At 34.4% G+C, this 11499-nt stretch overlaps 1 protein-coding gene across 2 annotated transcripts in view; it reads left to right on the forward strand.

The window, feature by feature from the left end:
• Positions 1-8939, forward strand: part of LOC123530719 (WAS/WASL-interacting protein family member 1-like) — a 33746-nt gene extending 24807 nt beyond the window's left edge. For both annotated transcript variants that reach the window (XM_045311474.2, XM_045311475.2), the window contains one exon: positions 922-8939. In XM_045311474.2, coding sequence (XP_045167409.2) covers positions 922-959 — 38 coding nt within the window. In that variant the 3' untranslated portion in view covers positions 960-8939. The remainder of the gene's footprint in view (positions 1-921) is intronic.
• Positions 8940-11499: the final 2560 nt, after the last annotated feature.

The following is an 11499-nucleotide window of genomic DNA, read 5'->3' on the forward strand; positions in this document are numbered from 1 at the left end:
CCGCACTCTTAAGTCAAACATTTTTCATCCGATCTTCACCAGACTTGAACAAAATGTGTTTTTTGACCATAAGTCCTCGGCCAAGTTTGATAACTAGCCAAATTGGCCCAGGCACTTTAGAGTTATGGCCCTTGAATTACCGAATATTGGCCCTTTTGCTGTCTGCACTCTAAGTCAAACATTTCTGATCCGATCTTCACCGAACTTGAAAAATGTGTTTGACCATAAGTCGATAACTAGCCAAATCGTCCCAGGCACTTCGGAGTTATGGCCCTTAAACTACAGAAAATCGGCCTTTTTACTCTTGTCTGCTCTCTTTGTCAAACATTTCTTATCCAATCTTCACCAAACTTGAACAAAATGTGTTTGACTATAAGTCCTAGGCCAAGTTCGGTAAACAGCCAAATCGGCCCGGGCACTTTGAATTTATGGCCCTTGAATTACCTAGAATCAGCCTTTTTACTCTTCAAAGGTATATTTGTAGTGAGTGAACAGTATATAAAGATTGACATACTATTTAGATGATTAGGCAGTTGTGGGAGACATGCGCTTTTCTCAAAAGCAGCTCTAGTTTATTTTGAATTTGATTATTTTTAAGTATTGACAAGTATAAAATAGTCTACTCTACCACCAATACATATACAGTCACAAGATGAGAAAAAATCCGCAAGCAGCAGGGTCTTGAACTTTTGGTCTCAGAATGCCATTCCATTGTGCACCTTTTAATCTACAATGTTATAGGCTGCTAATACATTTTCTTCCCAAATTGTAAATTAAGTGCGACTCTCAGACACAAAATTTCATAATTATGTAAATAGTAAATCAATATTATGATACATCTATTATGATAATGCAGAAGTTATATTTAATAATGAATATAATGATAAAAAACTTCTTTTTTTTACTATTTTTCTCTTTCAGAAAGGAGAGCTCCACCTCCACCTCCGCCAGGCCATTGATATCTAAATATAGAAATAGTGGCAGTGAAACAATCATAAAACTCTAAATATAGAATTCATGACCATGAATTCATGATAAAATTTATAAGTAACTTTCTTGGGTACATGAGAATCTACTGCTTGCATTTGATAGAAAAACATTTCAGTACTGCAGTTTCTGACTGAAAGAAGGTTTGTGCCAAATTGGCCAGTTGTTCATGCCTGGAAAAAAACCGATGTCATTAAAACTTGGAAGAAATGCAAGTCGTTCACATATGGAAAGCGATTTCGCTTTCTTTGAATGGGGAAAAAAATGGCACAACTTCTTCCTTTGCGTATTTGATTTATGGTAACGAGACCGGTACAGGTCAGGGAAAAAGTGCCAGAACCAAGTTTTTATGTTGAATTTTTAAAAATGTGTTAAAGAGACTTGCAGTTCACGTGTGGAATTGACACCTTTTTATGTCAGATCTTATTCACTGAGAAGCTTGATTGTGGCCAAGCGTCTGACCTGGTTTGTAGAGTTTGGTGCTGTAATATAGTACTGCCTTTAACCGGAATGTTTTACCTGTGTTTGTAACTAATGTGATAGAAAGGAACATTTCGTTCAAGAAATGCTTGGTAGAAGGTACTTGGGCTTTTAAAACATAAACAACACTTGAAATGTGATATTAGATAAATCAGGATTAACAACACCTGGATATTGTACGGAATTTTCATGTCTGAACAAAACTAGAAACTGTTTGTCATTAATAATAAATACATGAAAAGTTTTTGGAAAAGGAAGTAAATGAAAGTCAAAGTTCAGAGGAGACACTGGAATGGCATGCAGTAGTGTATATGAATTTTAAAGTTAAATCCGATACACTAACTGGAATAACCGGGTATCAAGGGAATGAATATATTCCATAACAAAATAGCTCTTGGAGAAGAAATGCAGCTGGGCAGAAGTGATAGAATGAAAACAAATATTTACATAGACTTTTATAGATTTGAAAGAAAGTGATATTCAGTCATGTTCATTCCAGTTATCATATATAGGGGGAAGTACGAAATCATTAAAAGATGTTAATTATATTGACATTTTGTAAACTGCTGTTTTTTGCCTTATTTGGCAAAAAATCACAATAAAAAGGAGCTATAAACATACTGGTAGACAATGATGGGAAAAATTCAAGATCGAACATGTTACAGTAGAGTATAAATGAATTCTCCATTAAACCTTGACACTGAAAACAAAGTGTTTAGTTAAGTTTAAATTTCAGTAGCTGTTATCTAGCATGTCATATTTGGGCTTAAGTTTAAACGTGCTCCCTTTGAACAGCTTCTACGCACAAACAAGTAGTTCGCAGAATACCTGGATCTGATTTTAAGTTTTTTTCCTAAATGTTAATGGCAATTTGATATCTGCATTAACAAAACTATTATTTAAATATCATTGTTATTGTTAACAGTGCACTGTCATTACTTAGTAAAGCATACAGAAATTATTTCAAATACATAACATAGACCTCATACACTGATTATCATAGATTATAACACATGTTCAATTACCAATCAGCCATTTTCTTACCATGATTCAATACATGTGGATACTTTCTTCCTAGAGTTGGCATATAAAAATGGCAGTTTGCATTTTTTGTAGAACATTTATTATGTGCTGTGGAATCATTTAATTTCGTGGGCACAAAATTTCATAGTTTTGGTCAAAACAAATATTCCATTGGGATATGAATTCATAGATTTAAAAATTAAAATTTTGAATATAAATGAATGGAAATTTGATATTCCGGTATTTGTTTGGAATTAATTTCATGGGTTTACTCAACTACAAGTCCACGAAAATTGGGTTTACTCAACCATAAAATCCACAAAAATTGGGTTTACTTCACCAAAAAATCTACGAAAATCAATCCCCCACAAATATGAATGATTTCACAGTATGCTTTTTTTATGTGTTTTATGTTCTTGCTTAAGCATTCCTTTGTTTACATTCATGTGCTATTTTCAGAGAGGAATTTGATCGTGTATAACTTAATCATCAAATATATTGATATGTGTATATAATTGGCTGGAAGTTGGTGATTGGCAGTTGTGGTTAATACCTGGACGTATTCTATAGCAGTATCATCGTAACATCCACAGACCTGTTTTTTTTTTGTTTTTTTTTCAAAATGAAGTATTACTTCAATAAACTTTACCAAATTGAAGGGCTTGAAGAGATATTTATAGAACAGTTTAAATCATGAAAATAATAACTTTTGTAGATCAAAAGATACGAAATATTAAGTTTCGTAATTTCTGGTCAACTTCTTGGAATACGTATGGGGCCTTTAGGGTCGAAGTCATTGCTGATATAAATAGAAAAAAAAAAACAGTGCTTGCTCAGTTACTTGATAATTTTTAAAAGTTAGTTTCTTTTGCATGAAGGACATTGAATTTTATCTTGTCTTTAAATTGTTTGATATTCAAATTAGTGGTAAATCTGTGATTTCTCCAGGGTACAGCATTTTTTATATTTTAATGAAATGTTCTTTCAAATAATCTTTTTGTAATTATGTACTATTCAATTCTCAGAATCTCCCATATTGGAGTATTCAGTGATTTCAAGGGTTATAAACAAAGTCTCAGTTTGAAAACCATTTACAGAATGCAGACTTGCCATTGGTCAGTTCAAAAACAGTGTTAACCAGTCAGATGCTAGAGTTTCGAGACTGATCTCCATGCTCAGTTTTATAACCTTGGATCTGCCTTCTTGGACTTGAAATTTAAAAAAAAAAAAATCTTGAATCCATTTTTTGTTACAGCCCGGTGACTGTCAAAAGAAATTTTACAGATACATTAACCAGATTTTTTCCCCAAAAAAACTTAAACAAGACAAAATTTTAGAATATGAACATTTTTGACAAGGCAGACCAGTAAACATAAATTTCCATGTATTGAGCCATGTATACAGTACATTATGCATGATTTTTGAATTCTTGGAATTACATTGCAACTTTTTTTTAGTAATTATTGGTTTTATGTTTATATCGGCGATTATTACAAGAATATCCCAGATCGTTTGGGAAAGTATTTACTCGGTACAGTGCAAGCAATATTTTTCCCGCCTTGATGTAAAACTCTGTTATTATTTATATATTATTTTAAATATATATACATACATAAATATATAGAAGCCAATTTGAGTTGAGGTGTCAGTCTGCCAGTAAGATGATAACCGATCTGAAAATAGTTCTCTGGAAAAATATGCTCAAACCCTTTATATTTATATTTGTTTTGTTTTCTGTGTTATTTTTTTTAGCTGCTTAAACATTGAAGAATATAAAATTATCTGCATCAGGAATTGTTTTATATACCTGTCTCTGTAAACAAAAGTTTTTCCTTGTCATGCGATCGATTTTAAATATCATCTTTAACGCTCGTCAGTCAGGACAACATTTTACAATATGCTTTAAGTTCGTGGGCATGAAGTTTCGTGGTTTTGGCCAAGATGGCTATTTTGGGGTTTGGTGTGGGGTGGGGGTGGGTGAGATATACATTTCAATTTTACAGATAAAATGAATAGGACTTTTATGTTTGTTTAGATTTGATCTTGTGGATTTAGGCAGCCATAAAAATTATTCCTTCACGAAAATTATTGATTTTGCAGTAATCACTCGTCTTTACCCTGGCTATATATTGCCTTAAACTGTTTTGCCCGTATTTTCATGAACAGGCTCAATCAAACCGAGCCTGCAACATTTTTGTTTATGTCATGTAGGGCGACCTGTGGTTTTCCACTTTTTTTATTTCATAAAAATTAGTTTTTATTTCGATTTTAATTGATTGGTTATCCTTTCTTGTTGATCTGTCTGAGGTGTGTTGTTCGTAGCTCGTTCACTAAATTGGCAAATATGGCCAAAGTTCAAAATATGAGCGATCGGTTCAGTAGAATATCCACAGTTTTCTCTGTTTAAAATCTCCCTATTAGAAAAAAAACATGTTTACAGTACATTGTTTGCAGTAATATTTTTTGTTAAATTTTGTTATGTCAGAATGACTTTTGTGTGATAAAATAAAATTGCAAGAATGTACATGCATATACACTACTTACATGATTATGTAAATAAAAAGACTTAATGACAAAATATTTGTAAATTTTACTTGATTATGAATATTGATAATTGAATTCAGGCTGGATTCTGAATTTATGTATAGAATGCATTAAATTACATCTACAGTTCTGAATTTATGTATAGAATGCATTAAATTACATCTACAGTTGAGCCGTGCCATGAGAAAACCAACATAGTGGGTTTGCGACCAGCATGGATCCAGACCAGCCTGCACATCCGCGCAGTCTGGTCAGGATCCATGCTGTTTGCTTTTAAAGCCTATTGGGATTGGAGAAACTGTTAGCGAACAGCATGGATCCATGCTGGTCGCAAACCCACTATGTTGGTTTTCTCATGGCACGGCTCAGTTGTATATTGGGGACATGAAATATGGTTTATTTTTAGCTCACCTGTCACAAAGTGACAAGGTGAGCTTTTGTGATCGCGTGGCGTCCGTCGTCCGTCCGTCCGTGCGTGCGTAAACTTTTGCTTGTGACCACTCTAGAGGTCACATTTTTCATGGGATCTTTATGAAAGTTGGTCAGAATGTTCATCTTGATGATATCTAGGTCAAGTTCGAAACTGGGTCACGTGCGGTCAAAAACTAGGTCAGTAGGTCTAAAAATAGAAAAACCTTGTGACCTCTCTAGAGGCCATATTTTTCATGAGATCTTCATGAAAATTGGTCAGAATGTTCACCTTGATGATATCTAGGTCAAGTTCGAAACTGGGTCACGTGGGTTCAAAAACTAGGTCAGTAGGTCTAAAAATAGAAAAACCTTGTGACCTCTCTAGAGGCCATATTTCTCAATGGATCTTCATGAAAATTGGTCAGAATGTTCACCTTGATGATATCTAGTTCAAGTTCGAAACTGGGTCATGTGGGGTCAAAAACTAGGTCAGTAGGTCTAAAAATAGAAAAACCTTGTGATCTCTTTAGAGGCCATATTTCTCAATGGATCTTCATAAAAATTGGTCAGAATGTTCACCTTGATGATATCTAGGTCAGGTTCGAAACTGGGTCACGTGCGGTCAAAAACTAAGTCAGTAGGTCTAAAAATAGAAAAACCTTGTGACCTCTCTAGAGGCCATATTTCTCAATGGATCTTCATGGAAAAAGGGTGAGAATGTTCACCTTGATGATATCTAGGTCAGGTTTGAAACTGGGTTACGTGCGGTCAAAAACTAGGTCAGTAGGTCTAAAAATAGAAAAACCTTGTGATGTCTCTAGAGGCCATGTTTCTCAATGGATCTTCATGAAAATTGATCAGAATGTTCCTCTTGATGATATCTAAGTCAAGTTCGAAACTGGGTCACGTGCGGTCAAAAACTAGGTCAGTAGGTCGAAAAATAGAAAAACCTTGTGACCTCTCTAGAGGCCATATTTTTCATGAGATCTTCATGAAAATTGGTGAGAATGTTCACCTTGATGATATCTAGGTCAGATTCAGAAGTGGGTCACGTGCCTTCAAAAACTAGGTCATTAGGTCAAATAATAGAAAAACCTTGTGACCTCTCTAGAGGTCATATTTTTCAATGGATCTTCATGAAAATTGGTCAGAATTTTTTATCTTGATGATATCTAGGTCACATGTGCTCAAAAACTAGGTCACTGTGTCAAATAATAGAAATAACGACGTCGTACTCAGTTCAACACTAGGTCATGTGGGGATAGGTGAGAGATTCAGGACCATCATGGTCCTCTTGTTGATACCAGTGATACAAGTAATACATTATTGAACTAGTTAGGCAATCAAAGGGTGAGAGCGATAGTGTTCTAAGTGTGCATGAATACAGACTTGTGCACTTACATCTGGTTTTGCTTTCATTCCTTGGAATACTATATTTGTAGCTTAAATAGGCAATGTAGTGTATATTTCTTGGATAGACTGTGGCTGACAATCGGTCAGATGTTCGGGACCTATTACAATTAAAAAACAAATAAAATTTTGGTAAAAAATGTTCTTGCCTTTGTTCGGGTCTAATGAAATAACACTCTTGAGCCATGGTGGTTGAATTTGCGAAGTGGTCACTTTTCTCTCAGTTCATTCCATGAACTGGTCTTCTCCCTTGAACATAAAGTGCTGATATTCATTATAATAGTAAAAGAATATTTTCAGGAAATGAAGTATAGTGAAAAAAGAAATTGATTTGTGAAGGAAAATAAATCAGAGGAAATAAATCCAAGCATAGGTTTTGCATGAAAAATCAACAAATGTTATCTTTATTTTTTGTTAGCTGTATTTGTTTGTCATTTCACAAGGAATATATTTAACCCTTACTCTGCTAAATTTCTAGAATGAACTTGTCCATGTTCCAATTTCGACAGTACCATTAACTGTTAAAAGGGGTTCTTACCAAAAAGTTACTAACTGAATGGCGAACAGTGCTGATCATGATAGACTGCATGGATGTGCAGGCTGATCATGATCTACACTGGTCGCAAAGGCAGAATCAGTTGTGTCCAGCATGGTAAGGGTTAAGAGTTCGTTGTCTGTATTATTATATTTGGTTAATGTTTATTATTATATCAATTTTATTTTTACAACTTTCTGTCTTAAGAATTAGCCATATCAGTTTTGTTTTCGGTCATGTTGTATGTTATACTAATTAGCGCTGTCTGTTTGTATTACGTATACCCACGTTCTTATGTATGTAGACGAAAATCTCCTACAATATAATGGATTTAGAGAGTGCTGTTTGTAATCCAACAGAATTTTGTAAACCATATGTCATTTATTCAAGTTTGCAGAAACCTTGGTTATATCTGTAGTTTTAATGACTTTGCAAAATAAAAAAAATCTGTGCAGTTGAACCTGCCTTAATTATAGCCAGTCTTAAGCAGCCAGTATGCCGATCAGTTTGATAGTGTCAAAGCAACATGTTTATTACATGTTTTTCAGTGAATTATTGAAATATTAGAGTGAAACAAATCTGGTATTTTCACATTGAAAAATATTGATATTTACTGATTTGAAACTATAAAATTGGTTAATTTTAGTCGAAACATGAAAGGAAAAGAAAATTTGTTTTACATGTAAGATCAAAATATCTTTCACTCATGAACTCCTTACCTTACATTTTCACTCAGGACCACTTGTGAAAATATTGCATCAGGCCCCGTGTTCACAAAACATTTTTCGGTCTCAGCTGAGTTTGAGTTTGAAATTTAAATATCAGTTTTACTAAAACTTCATGGTTAAATTCCAAATGAGACTGACCATCAGTACTAATTAGTCACTTGAAAATAGTTATTAACTTAAAATCTAATTTTAAACATGCTACTTAGATATAAATGACAAATAAAGTTTCGTTATCAAACTCAGCTGAGACTGAATATGTTTTGTGAACACGGGGCCTGATGTTCAGATGTGAACGATAGTTTCATCTTACACTGAAACAAAGAAATATCCTATTTTTATTATGACCAAGTTGTCTTCCATTAAATAAATCAAACTTGGACTAGAGAAGCTAACTGTTACACAATTTTTATCAGATACTGCCAGCTTGCTTAATTAGCAGCGGTATTTTATTAAATTGCTTACGATAATATGTAGAGGATGTTTTAACGTGATATATATATCTACATATATATGCATGCTTGTAGTATTGTGCCTGGATTTTAGCCATTCCAATTTCGGGCTGGATTGAAACTTGGATGAATTGAAAATATTAGTACCTAGGTTTTAAATTACGGATATATTTTAATCAGATTTATGCCAAGTTTCAAGACAGCCTGAGCTTATCTGTGTAAATATAGATTCTATTGCCTCGCCAATATTTATTTGTATCAAATATAGTGTGTAGACTTATCAGCCCGATTGTTAAAATGGAAATTTTTTGTTTTTTAATTCTTTGATATATGTATATAAATGAAAGCTAATAAAAATGTAAATATAAATGAGTTTGTGTTTAGTTTGTTTGCTGGAGTGATATACTGTGAAATCAATTAAATTCACTGGCATGAAATTTCGCGCAAACATGAAAAAAGACTGTTTCGCGCGGGTTTTAATTCGCGCATTTTCAATTTTAGAAATGAAAAAAATAGAATAAAACAATAATAATAGCGCGGTCTTAAATTCGCGCATCGGTCCTAGCACGAAATACGCGAAAATTCGTCCTAAGCGAATAAAAATGATTCCACAGTAGTTGTAAGCACCATTTTGAATTTGTTTCAGACAGTAGAGCTATTGTAGTCACCTTTTCGTCATTGACGGTGTCAGTCTCAAAAGTTTTGCATGTAAGCAGGTTACACAAACACTGCTGGGTCAAACGCTTTCAAATTTTTATTGTGTCTTCAATATTCTGATCTGACGTTACCTTTCACTACTGACAAAATTTTCCAACATGATTTGAGTTCACAGAATTTATAACTTCAACATACATTGGTCTACCTTGAAATGACCTTCATTACAGAGCGAATAAAGTGCAATGCTAAGTTACTTTTTATGTGCCATCTTCACAAAATGGAGAGTGTGTTTCAAGCAGTATCTCTTGTATCACTATGCCAATTGCAACCAAACTAAGCAGGATTATTCCTTGGACGGTTCACTTTCAAATTTTTGAAAAGGTTGTTTCCTTTGAAGGCTTGCATTTTCAGCAGAGCTTTTTTTATTGTGATTACCCAGTGTCCATCAAAAAAACTTAGGCCACTAAATCAAATCATAGAAAAGACATTAACACTCAAAAGGGTGCATTTTCTACTTGATCTTGATTAGACTCGGTTAAAATATTTGTGTGTTTAAAATCTAGGATAATTGGGTCATCTGGTTTTAGAACTATGTCATAGAAAAACTTGGTTAATGATCTACTTGATTCACATAAAACATGGTCAAAATGTTTGTATGAAATCTAGTCCAAATTATGTACATGAGCCGTGCCATGAGAAAACCAACAAAGTGGGTTTGCGACCAGCATGGATCGAGACAGCCTACACATCCGTGCAGTCTGGTCATGATCCATGCTGTTCGCTAACAGTTTCTCCAATTCAAATAGGCTTTATAAGCGAACAGCATGGATCCTGACCAGACTGCGCTGATGCACAGGCTGGTCTGGATCCATGCTGGTCGCAAACCCACTATGTTGGTTTTCTCATGGCACGGCTCACATGTACCAGGTTATCTAGGGTAAGAACTAGGTTAGGTGAGGGATATAGGGCCCTCATTTATTTATTAACCCTTTATGTCTGTATTCCATTGGATCTTGGGTACAGCTGGTCCAATTTCCAAATAATTTCAAACAAACATTTCCTGAGTGATCCATAACTGAGGTCATTTTATCATATCAATTTGTCCAGATACATTGGATGCCATAAGTAAAAACAGAAATACCTAGCTTCGAACACCTAAACTGCTCGTCTAATTTTGAACAAGAGGGTCATGACGACCCTGGATAGCTTACCTGAGTAACATGAGCTACATGTTTCAGATATCAAACTTGATGTTAAAATATTAAGAAAGTAGGTCAGTAGGTCACATTCATGGTCAATGAAAGTCAGTTTTAAGACTGGTGGGCAAAACTGTACATGTGATCCAAATTTCAAGAATGTATTTTAAAAATCAAGAAAGGTCAGTAGGTCAAGGTCAAAGTCAGGTGACACCTAATCACTTGGGGTCATCAGGTAATTATAACTTAAAGGTCTAAGAAATATGATCTGATAATTTTTGAAGAATTTTTCCTATATAACTAATATAACAAGTGACCTCCAGGGCAGGGCCTGTTTTTCACCCCAGGGGCATAATTTGAATAATCTTGTTAGAGATCCACTAGGCAATGCTACATACCAAATATAAAAGGCCTTGGCCTTCAACATTCAGACAAAAAGATTTTTTTTTTCCCTATATACATGTGTCTATGTTAAATTTGGAAACACCAGGGCAGAGCCTCTTTTCAACCTAGGGGCATTATTTGAACAATTTTGGTAGAGGACCACAAAGCAATGCAACATAACAAATATCAAAAGCCTAGGCCTTGCAGTTTCAGGCAAGAAAATTTTAAAAGTTTTTCCCCTATACAAGTCTATGTAAAACTAAAGACCAGTTTTTTGTTAGAGTTTAATTTTCGCTATATTCACGAGGCCCTATATTATACGTCATGGACATACTCAAAATTTCAAATTAGGAAAACTTTGACCCAGAGCAAATATGTGCTTTTACAGTATCGGGGACTTTTAAAAAGATCTCATCAGAAAGTAATGTTTTGATCTCTTTATAATTTACTACTGATCACTCACTGTATCTTGAAACAGAACACTCATGTACCTTGGAACAGAACACTCACTGTACCTAGGAACAAAGCACCAGGTGGAAGTACCTTGGAACAAAACACTCACTGTAACTTGGAAGAAAGCACCCACTGGTATCTTGGAGCAAAACACTCACTGTAACTTGGAAGAAAGCACCCACTGGTATCTTGGAACAAAACACTCACCGTAACTTGGAAGAAAGCACTCACTGGTATCTTGG

The sequence above is a fragment of the Mercenaria mercenaria genome, chromosome 11 (genome assembly GCF_021730395.1).
Source record: "Mercenaria mercenaria strain notata chromosome 11, MADL_Memer_1, whole genome shotgun sequence".
NCBI classification, from domain to species: domain Eukaryota; kingdom Metazoa; phylum Mollusca; class Bivalvia; order Venerida; family Veneridae; genus Mercenaria; species Mercenaria mercenaria.